The sequence below is a fragment of the Bombus fervidus genome, chromosome 12 (genome assembly GCF_041682495.2).
Source record: "Bombus fervidus isolate BK054 chromosome 12, iyBomFerv1, whole genome shotgun sequence".
In the NCBI taxonomy this organism is placed as follows: domain Eukaryota; kingdom Metazoa; phylum Arthropoda; class Insecta; order Hymenoptera; family Apidae; genus Bombus; species Bombus fervidus.
Window position 1 is genome coordinate 11,005,396 of NC_091528.1, and position 18,258 is coordinate 11,023,653.

General features: G+C 37.6%; 2 protein-coding genes across 8 annotated transcripts; one reads left to right on the forward strand and one right to left on the reverse strand.

Annotated features, from left to right (window-relative positions):
• The first annotated feature begins 7 nt into the window (after positions 1 to 7).
• LOC139992657 (uncharacterized) lies at positions 8 to 5,946 on the forward strand. 2 transcript variants are annotated; one of them, XM_072013743.1, is made up of 10 exons: positions 8 to 286; positions 808 to 1,844; positions 2,292 to 2,487; positions 2,564 to 3,300; positions 3,381 to 3,509; positions 3,615 to 3,783; positions 3,866 to 4,111; positions 4,209 to 4,461; positions 4,544 to 4,861; positions 5,134 to 5,946. In XM_072013743.1, the coding sequence occupies exons 1-9, from the start codon at positions 157 to 159 to the stop codon at positions 4,827 to 4,829; spliced, it is 3,183 nt and encodes a 1,060-aa protein (XP_071869844.1). In that variant the 5' UTR covers positions 8 to 156; the 3' UTR covers positions 4,830 to 4,861; positions 5,134 to 5,946. The 2 variants fall into 2 exon arrangements, with proteins under 2 accessions (XP_071869844.1, XP_071869843.1); XM_072013742.1 differs by having other exon boundaries at positions 9 to 286; positions 3,866 to 4,117.
• Positions 5,947 to 6,152: 206 nt separating this feature from the next.
• On the reverse strand, positions 6,153 to 17,754 carry Ash1 (histone-lysine N-methyltransferase ash1). Of its 6 annotated transcripts, XM_072013698.1 has the most exons (15): positions 17,494 to 17,754; positions 16,104 to 16,502; positions 15,777 to 15,985; positions 15,563 to 15,673; positions 12,199 to 15,480; positions 11,876 to 12,114; positions 11,468 to 11,800; positions 11,110 to 11,390; positions 10,545 to 11,041; positions 10,043 to 10,464; positions 9,639 to 9,965; positions 9,378 to 9,550; positions 9,123 to 9,289; positions 8,837 to 9,049; positions 6,153 to 8,716 (listed from the first exon to the last, which is right to left on the reverse strand). In XM_072013698.1, exons 2-15 carry the CDS (start codon positions 16,273 to 16,275, stop codon positions 8,573 to 8,575), a joined length of 6,570 nt encoding a protein of 2,189 aa, XP_071869799.1. In that variant the 5' UTR covers positions 16,276 to 16,502; positions 17,494 to 17,754; the 3' UTR covers positions 6,153 to 8,572. The 6 variants fall into 6 exon arrangements, with proteins under 6 accessions (XP_071869799.1, XP_071869796.1, XP_071869793.1 ...); XM_072013695.1 differs by having other exon boundaries at positions 11,876 to 15,480; positions 17,510 to 17,753; XM_072013692.1 differs by having other exon boundaries at positions 11,876 to 15,480; positions 17,494 to 17,753.
• Positions 17,755 to 18,258: the final 504 nt, after the last annotated feature.

Genomic DNA, 18,258 nt, shown 5'->3' on the forward strand with positions numbered 1-18,258 from the left:
AATAAAATCCATTTACAACACGTAACGCGTTGTTTGCAGATGTATCGCCATATTGTATATTTAACGCGGGTCACTGGCGCGTGTATGGCCTTTTCATAAGATTTTCTGCTGAATCAAAGTGCGTGCATTGACAAGAACCGTGAAACATAACGCGCGATGGATCCGGAAAAGTTAAAAGTGGTCGAATTACGGACAGAACTCTCAAAGCGTGGACTCGATACGAAAGGCGTCAAGTCAGTGCTTGTTGAGAGACTTCGTAAGGCGATAGAAGAGGAAAATGCAAGCCGTAAGTTACTATATTTTTATTCTCTAATCTTACACTGTTCCAAATTTCTTTAAGTATGATATTCTTCGTCCGATGACCAATGTATTCGTGTATTTCAATGTTGACAAACATTCAAACGAGCCAATAATAAGTCGTCTAGCATGTTTTACTAACTTTTCCCGTTAAATTATCGTAGAATGGAAAACGATAACCTGTTTATCGTTATTAAAAATGATCAATAATCGTAAAGAATTTGTTATCGGCATTTCCAATGTTGAGTAGGCGCGAACTATGCGCGCCTTTCTTCTGTTTACGTGTGAATTGTGCTCGCGACGCCACTACATCTCGTAGGTTTTGAGTTAGCAAAATTTTATGCCGTTATCTTTTTTTTTTTTAATATCTACAATTAGAGTGTAAATACGCAGTACCTGTTATTTAAACAAATACTTTAGTATAGATGTTGCGTTTTTTTAAAAATATTATATTTTTGAATATTCTATTCTTTTGCGAGTTAATGCAACGTAAATACTTTTAAATTATAGAAGTAAATCAAGGAAAAGCAAATATCAGTGCAGAAGACACACAAGATGAAGCGGTTCAAGAAAAAAGTGAGGAATCGACAAAAATACCACAGACACCAAAAAAGTCTAGTAGATTGTCAAAAACAGCACCTGTGATGACGCCAAAGGAAGATTTAACAAAAAAATCCTCTAGGAGGACTACTAGAACTCCATACTCCAGTAGGCGGAGGACATCTCCAAAGAAAGCAGATCAGAATGACATGTCTCGTGAACCATCTCCAACAGTATCTGAATCTGCTATGCAAGAGGAAACTATGCCAGATGAAAGTGCTATGCAAGAAGAAATGTCTATACAGGAAGAATCCGTACAAATAGAAGCTTCTGTCCAAGAAGAAAAGCCTTTATCACCTAAAAAGGATGAACAAGAAGAAACAAAAGATTTATTTTCAAGTATAGAAAATAAAGATGCTAATTCTATGGAAGTTGTGAAAGAAGATGATATAAAGGATGCAGATGTTATAGAAAGCAGTGAGAAAGAAAAAAATACAAGTATATCACAAGCATCTCCCGTGAAATCACAAGATGTTGAGTATAGCGATGTCGATGTTCCAACATCAGTAGAATCATTAGATAATAAAAATGAAACAGATCCAAAACAAGAACCAACAGTGATCAAATCAAACCTACAAGCAGTGGAAAATACACATATAAAAGAAAGTGAGAATATTGTTTCAAAAGTACAAGAAAATGAGAAATCAACTGTAATTTATGATGCATGCGATGATATAGATGATATAAAAAAAGAAGTTAATGAAATAAAGGATGAAAATATAGAATCTGTAGATAATGATCACGTTGTAGAATCTGTTAATGATACTAAAAATACTGACATTCCTGACCCAGAACAACAAATAAATGAGTTACTTGAAGAAGATCAAGACATAGATATCAATGAAAATGATGAATTAAAAGAGGAGAAGTTACTAGAAGATAAAGACGTCTTGTCTACTAGTGATAAAGATATGGACAGTAGCATCGAGAGAAAGCAAGATGAAGAGGTATATTTTATACATTAATTTCTAATTATAATATACATATTACTCATACTTTTATTTTAAATTTGCTTTATAGGATTGCTTTGATTTTTCTAGCAGCATATAAAATGTCCCCTTCACATTTTTGCAACACTTATTGGCTTTATCCGCTATAAACTTTATCCGGTATAATCCGGTGTCTCGTTAAGAAATGTAGAGGATTGCGGTTGAAAGCTTCTTAAAATATCGGAGATGTATAAATTTACGTTTATACTTTAATGTTTGAAATTTTATGTGTTTGAAAATTAAATTTGGAATAGAAGAATAGAAAATGTTCGTTGATAATCGTTTGAAATCACCAATGTTTTCAAAAAGTTATTACTTCCTCTATATTTTATTACACATAAGTCTTACTGTACCTGCAAGAAATATTATTTTTAATCATTGACCTATTTTCCTTTATATGGAAAGGATATAGAAATGTCAGAAGTTAGACACGAAGAAGATGCTGATGTAGATATGAAAGAACAAGATACAAACGACATTGTTATGGATAGGAAGCGAAAAAGATCTCCTAGCCCTATAGAAGATCGACACGAATCGCCAGCTCCTGTTCTCATCGAGAATGAACCAGAAATCGACGATTCTGCTTTAATACTATCCTGGTGTATGTTGAAAACTAAATGAAAGTAACTGATTGAATCATATAAAACAAATGTTTAATTATTATCAACAATTTTCAGATGACTCAGATTTAAATTTGGTTATCGATAAGGATGGATATTTTACTGCTACACCTATGCACAACGACGGATTTTCACATATGTGGGCCGGAGCAAGAGCATCCTACGGTTTTCTCTGTGGAAAGGTTTACTATGAAACAAAAATAGTGGAACACTGTACTATTAATTCAGAAAACGAAGAGCATCCACATGTACTTAGAATTGGTTGGTCCACTCCTTATACTTCGATGCAACTTGGTGAAGAAAAATTTAGTTTTGGATATAGTAGCACTGGTAAAAAATTGGCGGATAATCAATACGAAGATTATGGGCTTGAATTTGGAAAAGACGACATAATCGGTTGTTATTTGGATGCAACGTCCGAAAATGTTATTATGTCTTATACAGTCAACGGAAAAGATCAAGGCGTAGCATTTCGTATCTCAAAAGAAGAACTCAATGACAAACCATTGTTTCCGCATATTTTGAGTAAAAATTGTAGTTTCGCTTGCAATTTTGGCCAAGAAACACCATGGACAGAAGTAATTTTAGAAGATTACGTTTCAATCGGAAATGTGGAGTCTCAATATAAAACTCCTGGTCCGCGAAGGCCAGAGAGGAAAGACGAATGTGAAGTAATAATGATGTGTGGATTACCTGCTTGCGGGAAATCTACCTGGGCAACACAATACGCGGCTGAACATCCTCAAAAGATGTACAATATCTTAGGACTCAGTAGTCTAATTAATAAAATGAAGGTACGTATTGTAAACGTTGCGGTATATCATTGAATATACCTGTTTAATATTAGATAATTTGATAACTAATATCTCTTAAGGATCCCGGATTATCGTATAAAGAAGGGTATAATGAACAATGGAGAATACTTATCGATAAATGTACCGACGCATTAGACAGACTGACGGAAATGGCTTCTAGTAGAAGACGTAATTATATATTAGATCAGGTATGTATTTAAGTTTCCGAAGATTTTGTCTTTTTTTTTTTTTTTTTATGTCGAAATAGTAAAATACAATTTAAAGCGACTTATATTTTATGAAATGGAATACAGACAAATGTGTATGCTTCGGTACAACGACGTAAAATGAAGAATTTCTGTGGATATCAAAGAAAGGCAGTAGTAGTAGTTCCATCAGAAGACGAATTTAAGTCACGAACTGTCAAACATAAACCAATAGATAGTAAAGAGATTTCTGATTCTATGCTTTTGGAGATGAAAGGTTGATTTTGACATTGTGATTTTTACTTCACTTACGTTTATAATAAGATATATACCTAGTATATACGCGTTGATTCTTTCAGCGAGTTTTAGAGCTCCCGTTGTTGGCGAATCTTTCAATGTCGTTGATTGGGTCGAGCTTAATCAAGAAGAAGGTGAAAAACTTATAGAAACCTATAATAAAGAGGGAAAAGATGCAGGCTATGGCGAGCAACAGAGAAGTAAACGAGCACGCATAGATTCGAGGTCAGAAAATATTCATGAAAATCGAGGTGACATAAGAAGTAATCGTGATAACAGGGACAATCGAGATTATCGTGACAGACGAAGCAATTGTAAGATTTACAAAAAATATCAGAATTAATAAAAATGTTCAAAGAAATATAAAAATACCAAGTCTATTTTACAAAAAATAAATGTTTTTAGATTCCGACAGGAATCGTAATCCCCTTTGGCGAGGTAATGTGGGATGGAGAGATAGGCCACAGAGAGGAGGTGGCCACATACGACACGGCAGTGGGTATGGACCCCCAATGCCACGAAGAAGAAGAGGAGTACCTATCCCACTTGTACACCGAGGAATGAGTAGAAGAGGCGGTACTGTTGATAGAAGAGGAGGAAACGACAGAGGCCGAGCTTTAGGTTCTCGTCAAGGTGCCCGGTCAAGAGCTCCAATAGGGTAATTATATTTTCTATTTTTTCACTATTTCCTATAAATTTTTTTATTGAATTTTCTCCTAATTATCGATTTTCTCAATAAGGAATTACCAAGTTTCGCAACAGTCCGTGTGGAGTCAACAAGGCAACTGGCCAAGCGGTCAATCTCAAGAAGGCTGGGGCCAACAAAATAATTGGGGATCGCAACCGTGGGGTAACTGGAAAAGCTATGGACAAGGATCCTACAATCAAAGCAATTATAATCAACAAGGTTATGGCAACGGAAATTGGAATAGTTGGAATCAGCAGTATTATAATCAGTATTGGGGCCAGCAGCAACAGAGCGGACAAACTACGACAAGTAGCGGACAGACTACAAACAAACAATAATCTACTGGGATATATGTCACAAGAGTGGAATAGTAAGATACACAAATATCGTTTTTTTATTTTTTTAAATAAACGTGCAACTCGTAAAAAAAGCTAGTTAGAAATGAAGTGAAAGTAGAGGACAATCGTATTTCATAACTTTGATTTATATTCTGCGGCATCGAAAAAATGAGTGTGATTGATACAAGTTCTGTTGTATAATCTATTTTCATCATTTCTGTCATTCATTCTGTTACCTTGTTATTGCTAGCACAGATGATATTTCCCATACGACAGCGTGTTATTTTTTTTTTTTTTTTTGCAGGTTGAATGAAAAGCATAACTGCTTTATCTAACGATTCCACAATGGGACACAGACTTATTCTCCAAATTGGCGAGAAATAAATGAAAACTTCAAACTATAGTGTCATCGATACCATCGAACATCGGTACTGATTACACATAGATAGATGGACAAATTTTTCCACGACAATATATCCACAATTTTTGTTCGTATATTTTGCGATGTACGAATTCCAAAGTTATCTATCGCGTTTTTATAACTCGAGCAACAATTTAGATTTTGTCGAGTGAAGGCACCGTTACACATGCACCACATGGAATTATTTTGCGTTACAGAAGGCAATTATTAAACGAATTATAATATTACATAATTGCGATTGGAGATTGATCATCGGGAAAAAGGCACGTAATGAAGAAAACGTATTTGTATTAAATACGTAGTTCTTAAATAATTTTAAATCAAAAAGGGGGTAACGTATAAATAACATCTTGTAACATTTTTTAAACGAAAAATCGATCAAGAGGAAGGATGTCATATATGGGTACATTATACAATTAGCATTAAGATTAAAATACTTGCAATGAATAATCGCTCTCAAAACAAATACGTGTAAATATGTACAGATTTTCAAACGTATTACACCGAACGTTTACTGGAAGTCTGTTTATATATTGATAGTTAAAATACCATGTAATAAAAACAAGATATTTGTTCCCGACAAAACACGAGAGTGATATTGTATATGATTTTGTCTTATCTTTCTATACTAACGACAATGTACAAAAAAAGGAAAATATCGTGTCACGAATAAATTATTATTGAATTTGATTTATATGTACGCGCATTTTATTGAACTGATCACCAGATTATGTTCTCGAGAATCGAATGTTATATTTTGCAACGTTACTCTATAATCAAGGATATGCGATTGTTACCCGACGTACTTCCTCCTGTTCCTTCGTTTTGTCATTATCACCAATGTCTTTCATTTTATTCATTAACTCCACTTATTTCTTTTTTTTTCTCTCTTCACCCCCCCCCCCCCGCATCTCAATTCTATCTTTTCTTCGCTTTGTTATATTTTCTCTTGTTGCAACAAACTGAAGAATAAAGCAACCGTACTCGTTTTAGTTTATGCTCGCTATTTCAATCGTACCGAAAAACCGCTTTCTCGTAGTTACAGGATGATTGTCTTTGTACCTCCTTTTTCTAAAATACTTTGTACAGTTTGCGAGATTTCGAATTAAGGTGCTCATCGAACGTTCAACAATTATGATAAAGTTTGCAAGAATGAAAGTTGAAAGTACGAGGAACCTCCGTCATCGCACACTATCATACGGCTAGAAGTCGATCAAGATCAAACGATAACATGTAATAACATTAAATCGTAAGTCAGTGAACAAAATTTTTTTTTTCTTATACGATCGAATAAGAATAATCTCGCAGAATTTATTCTTAATCGAAGAATTTACTTGTTGACGAAAGTGTACAAACTTATTCGTAAAAATAAAAAATATCTTCTATTTATTTAGAATTTAAATTATTTACAACCCAGATTTAATCAGCGCAATTACCTGCTAGAAATATCCTGTAACAGTAAATCAGTCTTCACGCACGCTTAATATAATGGTCAACATAATCTATTATGTTGACTTTGTTAATCTACAAATATGGATTTAAATTAATTAAAGTGATTTACATGTACGCGATATCGTTTGTCTAACGACATTTGTAACGTTGTATTTCGTGTAATTGCGCAGATATTTTATCGTGCAAGGTTACCGGTTAACCGTAAGCTCTTCTAATTGTTTTGCTGCCTCTCATATAGATAAATCTTTATAATTCGTTAAAATAACTTAAATTTTAAAGTAATATCAACATTTTATGATTTATTGTCGAGAGAAAAAAAAAAAGAGAAAAAAGAAAAAATAATACCCTTTTATTCGAGACATTCATTGTACTATAAATATCGTTTTTGCATAAGAGATAAAAGTTTTACATTCATTTTATATAAAGGAAATTAACATTACAAAATTCATCACTCATAAAAATCATTCATAATATTTTTTTAAAAGAATAAATTCAAATTTAAAATTCTACTCTCAATTCACTAATTTCTACTTATAATTAGTATAAAGATAGGCACCCCCCTTTTGTCATGCTACAAAAGATCTATTACATGGTGATTTTTGCGGTGTGACTACGCTATGTTGGTACACTTCCAACTTACATCGAGAAACAGAATAGGACATTGTAATATCATTTTCATTCAATAAAAATGCCTCGGATACTGTGCAAAAACGTAGAAACATATGATATATAAATGAGACTTATACATATGTATTAAATATCTTTAATAATATGAATTTACTAACTGTATAATGTAACAATAAATACGAAATCCTGCGTATATTCGTCGTTATAGCAACAACTAGCTATATTCCATCGCGATAATTAATAAATTAAATATTTATATATATATATATATTTATTTATATATATGTTAGTAAAGTTTTATCTATTAATTTAAAAACCTATATATTACACTTAATTCAAATAACACTGGGACTATGAAAAATATAATGATACATTTGTGCAATAAAGCCTCGCGCATGTATTCGATTTTTTCTTATTCCACAGTTTTTTTGTGTGTGCTGTTGTCATTTTCCTCAATCCCGAGTAATGTATAATTTGTACACTTAAATATATCCACTATGAAAGAAATTTACAAATTACTTTTATACAATTTCGTAATCCTAATTATATTAGAATTATATTAGAAACAGTAACTCTCGTTAGATTCGATATGAGAGATACGTTGTTCCACGTACGGGACTTCTTGACTTCAGTTGATTAACACAATACACCCCTATGATATTGAACATTTTAGAGACTTTAAATTTGGAATATTCCAAAAGAAAGAAAGTGTATCGAACATTATTATTTCCTCGACGTTCTGTTCGATTTTGTCAAATGTCTCGTTTTAATCTCGATACGTACTACGTACTAACTTCCAGCGTAAGCGAAGAAGATAGTCTAAAATACGAAAACGATGCCAAAAGACTATAGATAATTTTCTATAGTTCAAAACATGTAGAAACAACATATAAAACGATCTCAATCGATAAAATGTTCTTCGATAGGAGTAGCCTTCGTGATTAAGATTAAATTATACGAATGGACGGGTCATAGTGTAAGAAGAAGGAGACGCGTTGTTTACCGTTTTTCTTATAAAACGGTTCAGATGACATCGATTACCGTATAGCGAAATGAAAGGATCGATCGGTGTGAATCACTTTGATTACAGATTTGACTGCGATAGAAATTAGCAGTGGCATGTGTTACCTATGCGTTACTTATATGTGCGCGCGCGCATCTGCCTGATGTGTGGCTGTCATACACACACAACACATATATGTGTATAGATAATGCCTTATTATCGATCATGTATAATCCAATGTCACGGATTTAGTCCACCTGGCCTTTTACGATTTCGTCTGTTTCTTTCTAATAAAAACGACAAATCCAAAGGATCCTTTTTATTCGGCATTTTTTGTAACAGACCGATTAAAATGTTGTTCAATCTTCTTTTTTGCTCTTCTCTCTAAAGATAATTAACGTAACACACGTTAAGATAATATTAATATTAAAATATGAGAATTGAATTGCCAAAAGTTAAGGCACCATTGAATACAATATCGATTGATAATATTCCGATGATTACCTGGGCACATAACGTAGCAGGTGTAACAATGGGTAAAATCTCATTCGATCTTCGTCTACCCTTACTCGTAGAAGATTTTTGTTGATCCTTCACGTGTGTTTTCGTATTTTCACTCGATTCAGACTTGTGATTAGTATCGACATCTTGACTATTAACTTTCTTTTTCTCTTTATTCATTTTACCTCCAACTTGAATTCCTTCGAGACTATGAGGCTGTACATAATTTACAAAAAATTGCAGTGTCCATTCTCACAACTTTCTTCATTAGTAGTAATTCGATACTTACCAAATATGTACGATAGTGCTTAATACGTTGTGGGAACGTTTCAAATGCATACGGTTTTGTACAAACTTGGTGCCTAGCTCTTGCAACTTTTGTAAATAATCGTGCAGCACGATCGACGCGATACTCGCAAACATAAGTATGTTCCGGAGTAGAACCAACTGGCCGTCCTTTATTAAGAAAGAGGCAAGGATAAGTGAGATATTTTTAAGAGTATCTATCTACCGTATGATTAAATAAAAGGATGAGAATCACTACCTTTACAATACGTGTGAGGATCAAGAACCCAACAGCGTTCAGCAACCAAATCGCATGGAACGGCTTCGTAAAGTGGCGCGCATACAACTTCATTCTCATAGAACTTTCTAGTTGGTTCGTGATACGTTTCGTGTGGCCTCAAATAGTGATGGCCAAATACAAATCTTTCGCCTCTGTTGAATCAGGAACGATCGAATATCAATAACACAAAGCATACCATTTTCAAACCTCTAATAAACTGATGCATACGAAGTTACTTACTCCGCGTTTTTCCAAAGTCTCTCGATTCTAAAGATGTCCATTTGCTCGTAATCCGGTTTTTGAATGGTTTTGTACGTATGCTTTTCAGGAGTATCTCTCAACACGTAAACTGTGTCGCCCTGCCTAAGTTGTAAATCACCACGCATCAAAGTAACATAGTGTTTTTTGCCCTCTTCTTCCTCGTCACCCTCTAGTGGAATTTCTAAATCCACGGGACGTGGATGACACCTCTCGCACAAATAAGATTCTATGCTCGTATCAGCTTTAACGCAATCGCAATGTTGCCATACAAGACAGCGTTCGCATTGAATCATCAAGCCTTCGTCCCTATGATCATGAAGCAAGATTTACAAGTAGTTCCAACAACAACCAAATCTATGATAGAAATTGCAATTCACGCGTACCTATGCAGGCCACAAATACACCTGATAACGTCTTCTTCGCCCGCAGTTGAACCACGGGGAGGTAGAAAGCTTTGAGATGGAGGACAACCTGTTGCTTCCGTTATTGCATCTACGAAATCGGGCTTGCTTCCTAAGTATAATTTTCTAAGTCTAGCTGCGGCGATACCCATCTCTGAGGTTCTCCCGAAAAACCTTACGTTGTTGTCAAAAAGTTTAATCATATCATGATCAAAATGTTCTGCAGTTTTATAGTGACCTGTACCAATACACTGATCGATTGTTGTCAAATCTATAGGATCTGATATTTTTTCATAATAGTCAGGCAACTTTCTCTTCGAAGGTAATGTGATAAATGGTGTACATAATAATTGTCCATTCTCATCTTTCGCAGTCGCCACGATACTATATAAATCTTTTAATACCTGAAGGTTGATTAATTATAAATGAACAAATTATAACAAGTTAATGAATTATGAATAGAAAGATCGTAAATTTGCCTTACCTTGGCCAATTTTGCAGTTTTATGCACTTCTGGATCATCTTGAGCTTGAGCTAGTCGTCGAGTTCGCACAGTACGTGTATTTGTATTAGTCAGAGCAGTTAATTGCGAGAAAAATGCATCAGATTGAATCTTAGCATCGCCCGAACTCTTTTCTTTTACTGCTGTCGCGTTACCGCATTTCATTTTACCATTTTGCATTTGTACTTGATTTACCAACAATTTAACTCGTCTGACTTTTTCTAAATTTCTTAACAGGAAGCAATGATGTTGCTGAGCAAAGCACCGTTGCTGGTGGGACATAGGTTTTAGCACAGGCGCATGAATCAGATTAGAATCGCCCACTTTTCGAGATTTACAAATGCCTTTCGAGTTAACAGACTGCACTGTATTAGATTTTCGCACGTTTTTTCTCGGTCTTCCGACTGACCGCCTCTCCGTGGGCTCCAATTGCGACGGAATGGAAGTAATACTTTTCGAAACCCTTTGGCTCTTTCCACCTATGAAAACAGGATGAATTTATTATATAGAAAAAGAAGGATTATAACGGGAAACGTTGTGCCATTACCAATCACTCCTCTGCAAGCGCTACTACCGCATCTGCATTCTTGTCCCTCGGATGGATTAAACAGCGCAAAATTATAATCATATGTCAACTCTTCCCCCGGTTTAATGTCTCTAGAAGCGAACAGCGCCATACGCGGAAGACCATGGACGCTCCACTTCTGCATCTCGCAGTTAGGTTCGCAAGAATGATTTACGAACCTTCCATCACCTCCCATACGATGACCATCAATTACCAAGCCTCCATCGAGATGCAGGCAATAGTGATGCGTATCATTGGCATACCTGTTACACGATAAGCGAAAGAAAATGAATTTGGATGTTATATTTACGCAAAACCATTGTACGTGGCCTTAATATACCTGGTCGCCATTCTTGATTTGAATTCTCTTTCGGACACCACTTCCCCAACATATTCGAGGATAAAGACCCCAGACTTGATAGACTGCTGAGTCCTCACGCCCCAACCTTTATCCTCCGTCATGAATTTTTGTAAACCCGGTGCCCATTCGTGTTTCTGTATCTTTTGATTTTCACATTTTTCGCCACAGGGACAAAGCTGCGGAGAACACTCGCTAAAGACCATGCGATTGATACAGTCATCTCCGCAGCCGCTTTCCGGTTTGCACTCGCAAGCTTGCGCTTCGTAAACCGTAGTAGGTTTGACGTCGTAGTAGACATTAGTACGAATTTTCCTATAAAATGTCAAAATAGTTGAATAATTTTATAAAACGATAAACATAATTCAATAACGCACGCTGTATGCTTACTTGTAATTCCACGATGGAACCGATTCTCTACCAGGTAGCCTGGATTGCGTATGTAACCACCATAAATCATATGGCAATTGAAACGGCATTTTCCTTTGTCGTAAAAGCTTGCCACAATGATACGTGGCGGATAACAAAGCGGCAGATGCAGACTCGTTGGTTTCGCACACGACCTTATTTCTTCCACTGTTATTCTCCATGCTACCACGCGTTTTCCCTTCAAAGTCTTTGCCGTACTCCTGCAAAATGCCTCCCTGTAAGTAACGTTTCTTCCATCGGGATTGTTTCTTTCTTGTATGCGTCGAGCTCGAGTGCTTTCCCACCTCGTGATCGTCGTTAAGAATGTCGCTATTAGGGAGGATGTCGTTCTCCGTATCGTAACCAGAACTACGTAATCTTTTCAGATTTCTAGGAGTCAAATTGCAGGGACTCGAAGAACCTCGTCGCTTTTTTTGATTACCGTTGAAAGAGCTTGTATGTTCCGTTTTGATGTTCGTTTGAGAGCTCGCGCGTTCGAGCTTCTTTACGTTATCTTCGTTCAATTCAGCAACGCGTTGATTCGCGGCGAATCTTTCGAGGGACTCCTCTAAGGGTGCATTTTCGTCGTACGATCTCGTGTCTTGGATCTTTTCAAACTTAACAGGACATAGCTTGTTCAACGCATTGTCGCTATCTGTCTCTACAAGATCCTTGCGAACTCTCAATTGACCAGATCGAGGTTCAGAAAGTTCATCAGGACGAACTTGACCATTCGTCTCTGACTTTGGTGAATTCGTCTCTTCCTGATTTCCATTCGAATTAGCTTTCGATTGAACTCGACTTTGCACCAGGCTGTTGTTACCGTTGTTATTACTGTGCTTAGTAGAAAGCTCTTCGGTAAATACATCTTGTATCTCGGTGTTGTTTAACACGCTTGTCTTGCTGTCCACTACCGAATCCTCGATTCCTTCTTTCGTTGAATTCTCACCGTCAGCTCCGGCCTCCGCAGTAGCATCTTCGTTAGATAAAACTGCGGTTTTCGACGGATCCGACTCGTTTGCATTCAATGATCTTTTCTTCTTTTTCTTTAACGTCGGGAAACCTGTACGATTTATAGCTTTACGACGTCTCATTTTCTTCTTAGCCAGAACCAATACAGCAGTGGAATTCATGGGATTTGGAACATTTGGATTGAGACTGTTTTGCGACGGTTTAATTTCGTTCGCAGTTTCATTCTCATCAAAGCTCTCCGTCGCGTTAAAATCCGCCGCATCGATCTTTATATTTTTTTCCAAGCGAACATGGTCTGGCGAAATATCTCTTTTCTCAATCTTATCCGCCTGATTTTTATCGCTTTTTATTAATTTCTCTAAAACTACCTTTTCGCTTTTACTGCCTTTTTCCGAGCGACTCTTCAAACTTCTAGAATCGCTCGACGATTTCTCCGATTTCTCGGCTTTGCTATCAGCTTTCTCGGACTTGTCTATTTTTTCAGCCTTTTCCAAAGCGGCATGACTCTCAACGGGTAATTTCGTAACTGTCACACGAAGATCTTTGACGATCTTTTTTTTACGTCGCGGTTGTACTTCTATCTGACTCAAGGGTTTCTCTTCCAACAAATCGGAACACGCTGCGCTCGATTTATCAGGACTTCCAGCTTCGGTATCCCTATGTCTTTTCTTAGGAGTAACAGGTACGGAATCTTCTTGGAAGGAGAACGCAGAGCTACCTCCGTATCTCGTTATCGTAGCTTCGATCGCTTCTTCGATGTGACTTTCGGTAGAATTCGCTTCGTTGACAGCCACGTCAGTGCCACTTGCGTTCGAACTTTGTGAACTGTGAGGACTGGACACGTGATAATGTCTCTTTTTTAATGGTAACCTTTGCTCATTTGGATTCGAGTTTGCATTTGCATTCATACTGTTCTTCGAATCCGTCCCTGACAGTATCTTTTCCTTCTTCAGGCGCCTCTTTAATTTCTGATCATCGTTCGTGGTAATATCGCCGCCTTTCCTCTTTTTCGTTAATTTCTTTACGCGAAAAATTTGCGGTAATTCGGAATATCCAGAATTTGAATTATTCCTACCTAAGCTGCACGATCTAGAAAATTCTTCGATCAACTTTTCTAACTCTTCTATGAGACACGGATGGATACGTATAGGATTCTTAGGCGGTAACAACAATCGTCTGCGATGCTTGTGATGATGATGTTTGTGACAATGATTGTGTATAGGCTGTGTCGCCTTGTCACATTTGTTCGTTACGTTCTCAACTTTCTCGGACTTTAATACCTCGCCAACGGGTAAAGATATTAAAGTTTGGACACCAACGCCATTCGTTTCAAATCCAGCAGCCGCTTTCTTAGTACTTTTATTTTCTTTCAATACACGTCGCGTAACCGGCGCTACGTTTTTCTTTAACGACGCCTGTCGCTTAGCCAAGGGAACTGTACTGCTTCTATTTTCCTTGAGAGTTCTTTTCTTCGAGTTGATCGCCTTTCTATCGCTCGAAACTCGCTCGCAAACCGATTGTTTCTGTCGTCGTAACGTAGTTGTCTTGTTCCCTGGACCAGGCTTATCTTTCCCCATTTTCTTATACGTTCCACCGTTGCATTGAACTCCTTCTCTCCCGTACTTATTCGTAACAGCTCTACTTAGGCACTTGACACGCGCTGGGGAACTGGTGTTGTTCCTTTTTCCACCTATCTTTGCTTGCGTACACTGTTTGGAAATGTTATATGTCCGTTTCTTTTGACAAGCTGGTTTGTCCTTTAATTTCTTAACCGTATCATTCTCTCCGTCTTTATCCGCCCGAGACGCAACTGTTTTCTGTGGCGCCGACTTCGTTTTTCCTCTTTTAGAAGGTTCTTCCTTCGTGACTTTTATTGGTTGCGGAGCAGGCTCTTTCTTTTCGACCCTCTCGTTTTTCGTAGTTTTCTCTGTTTTCTCTATCTTTTCTATTTTTTCTACGATTTCTGGCTTCAACCTTGGCCTACCCGGGCCACGGGGCTGCGTGGAAACTGTTTTCGCCGGCCTACCAGGTTTTCGTTTAGGTGGATATAAAACACGATCTACGTTTACCGCTGGCTTTGTGACAACAGGTTGCACCGGGGACTGTGTCGGTGCTGGAGGACTCGCAGGACTAATTGCCAAATGTAACGGACTGTTATCTACAGACTGAATGCCTGAATCCGGAGATACGTTTGAAACGCAAGGATACTCCGAATCGTTCAATTTTTTTCCTAACTTGCTCCGCCTTTTCCTCGGTTCTGATAACAGAGCCGTTTTTTCAACAAACTGTTGCAATAAAGTGGAACTATACACAGGTACAGGGTTCTGATCACCGTTCTCGCTCGTATCTGAATCTGCGCCGAGCGACATCCGCTCGATAGCTTTCGATACTAACCGACCGCTCTCTGAATCTTCAAATCCATCAAACGGAGCGTCCTCGTGCTCTTGATCCGGTAAAATAGCCGCTAAATCTTCTTGATTGATTTCCTGAAGCGGCGGATGCTGCTGTGGCTGTTGTTGCTGTTGAGACTGTTGAGTCTGTTGTTGTTGCTGCGTATGTTGCGAGGGTAAATGACTTTCAGACGAGTCAGAATCGTCGCTACTGCATTCAGATGACTAAACAGAATCGAGATAAAAGTATATCCGCACTAAAGGAAGAAGACTCAACTCAAATTTTTAGAAATCGACATTAAATTACCTTTCCTCCACGATTTGACTTAACCTTCTTCGGTACGCTTCTCCTATTTTTTTCTTTTTCCAAATCCTCTTTTTTCGGACCTTTCATACTGATTTTTAATTTAAGCGCTCCCTGTAACGTAATTACAAATTTCATCATTCGTTTCATCATTCGTTTCATCGCTCTACTTAAACTTGCAGTATTAAGAGAAATTATAAAATTCTACTGTGCATACCGGTTCGAAATTCGTTTTTTGAATGGAAAATGTTTGCTCGCTATGTTCCGACGTGCAATCCGAATTGGATCCGGTATCTTCCTCCTCGTCACCGCTACTCTCGTCGTCCGAATCCGAATTCGAGTCCGAATAAGAACAACTGCCTTCGGTACCGCCAGAACTTTCCTCGTCGGAATCTGAGTCTTCTTCGGAATCAACTGAATCTGTTCCTGATGTCCACAAAAAATAATGAAATTCTTAGAATTCTATTCAACTATGCGTTCAAACGATAATGTAAATGCCTATCAAAAAATAGTTACATAATCTGCTAATGTAACATATTAATACCATTAGGTTCAGTAGTCGGGTCCCAGCTACCGCCACCCTTTATGGCATCCATATCAACAGTCGAAGGGAGCTCCCTTTCTTGCTCCCCATCGTTTTCTTCCCAATTCCAATTCTGTAATTCTAATTCTGACGGATGGTGAATTACAGCATTCCATCCTGAATCACCAGACATTTTTTAGTTTATCTAACATCCAATAGACTCAAAAAGAATATCATTCCTTATAATTTTGTTCCTTCATCCAGTTCCTTCCTGATCGTGTAAAGCATGTCCCTAATATGCTTAATGCACAACTATTAGATATTTGAACGGAGCTTCCATGTTTATTTGCCAATTTCTACCAACAACTCCTTCATCGTTCTCTAACTGCATAGGGTTATGCTTTGCTCGTACTGGTATCACTGTAAAAACAAATGCGACTTATTGTTTCAAACAAAATCAATTACCGAGTATAGTTGAAGTAGGAGGAACGGTAAATTATTAGACAAATAATTAGCATGCTGAAAGAAAGGAGGGAAAGACATAAGGAGTACTAGGATGAAGAAAATGAAACAGAAAAAAAAAAGGCTATGGAGTATTGTCAATGATATTATAACACAGTGGAGGCAGAGACGATTCTTTTGAAATCTTCTTTCAGTTTCTTCTTACACAAATCGACGTCGGAATTGAAAAAGATTCAAACCATCCGTTAAAATCGCGATCTTCACGCTTTAAGGTCACTTAATTCCAATTCTGACCCGATGTTTCACGTCTTTCACAACCGTGTCCCGTAGCGCGGGAGAATTCTTATCTATAACCTCGTAGAAGGAACGAGTATGGGTGAAGTAATCGAGGCGACCGAAAAAGTGCGTATACCTTTCTCCCGATAGGTCCAACTGTTATCCTAGGAATCGTAACCGATCAACGACACTGTCATCGAAGAAACGCTGCTTGTTGATACGCGCGTATTTCGCCTATAGGTGCGTCACATTCGCGCAGACACCATCGCGTTCGAAGCAACAACACTAACCGACAATCGCACAGAAAGGTAAATCGGAGGAGAGACGTGAAGATTTTCTCCAAAAAATATCAGTCTGTTTACATCGTTGACGAAGCACACACAGATCCCGAGAAGAACTCCGAATAGGAGAGAGGGAGAATGAGAGACAGGGAGACGGAGGATTCGTTAGAGAGACAGAGTAGAGCAGGGAGGAGAGAGAGCGCGAGAACGAGCAAGTGGGGACAGGGAAAGAGCGAGAGGGAGAGAGAGGAAAAGGGGGATAGAAACGTTCCGGATCGTAGAAATCGGAAAAATAAAAGGCAGGCACGTTATCATCGCAGCGACCGCCTAAAGCGGTAAAGAGTGGTGAAGCAAGGGGCAAGCTAGTACGCGTTTGATGACAGGCACAATACCCTGAGACTTCGTTACTTCGCATTCCACAAACAGCGCGACGAAGATCCACAAGGTTCTGGATCGACGATTAACGGACGATATTTTCCAAGTTGCTTCGAACAGACAGCTGTTTCTGTTTCTCGGTCGATGCGCCAGGTGCGTCGGCGACAGGGCCCGTGGAAACTCCCGTGTATTCAAGTAGAACTCAAATTGCCGCGCCATCTGATGTTCAATGCTACCATTAATTTCACCTAGCGGTTCATACGAAACTGTAACTTTCAGCCATTTCGAATCATCTACGACGGATACGATATTATTACGTCTTTCGAGATGTACTCGCTTGCGTTCTAAAATGACAGGCTATTAGTCGCATCTTTTTAGTAATGCACCGAATGAAAACCGTATATACACATGTACGTTGCGTATGTATGTCCATAAGAGTTGTTTGATATACATATGAGAGATTTATTATTTGTACATAATTATTAACAAACGCTTCTTTTTTATTTCGTACATCTTTAGTTACAACTTTCTCCTAACGAATATCGATCCTAGAATGCTCTACTCGATTCAAACCATTCGATGATAATACGATACACGTTCGTTGTATCGTTACGATTCTATCTAAATTCATCGATAAATATTAATACTCGATAAATCGATGATCGGTGCTAAAATAATTTCAATCTTGTTTCGATCGATAATCTGACATCGATAATCGAGTTTGAAATTGCGTAATATATGGCAATATCTCAACTACGTATCGCTGGTCAACATCCGAACTG

Coding starts and splice junctions, on each gene's coding strand:
- Ash1 (XM_072013695.1), bottom strand. CDS start 16,275: ATGTCTGGTGATTCAGGATGGAATGCTGTAATTCACCATCCGTCAGAA. Junction 15,481..15,562: donor AGTCAAATCGTGGAGGAAAG/GTAATTTAATGT, acceptor GATTCTGTTTAG/TCATCTGAATGCAGTAGCGA. Junction 9,966..10,042: donor TGTATTTGTGGCCTGCATAG/GTACGCGTGAAT, acceptor TCATGATCATAG/GGACGAAGGCTTGATGATTC.
- LOC139992657 (XM_072013742.1), top strand. CDS start 157: ATGGATCCGGAAAAGTTAAAAGTGGTCGAATTACGGACAGAACTCTCA. Junction 1,845..2,291: donor AGAGAAAGCAAGATGAAGAG/GTATATTTTATA, acceptor TTATATGGAAAG/GATATAGAAATGTCAGAAGT. Junction 2,488..2,563: donor TGCTTTAATACTATCCTGGT/GTATGTTGAAAA, acceptor AACAATTTTCAG/ATGACTCAGATTTAAATTTG.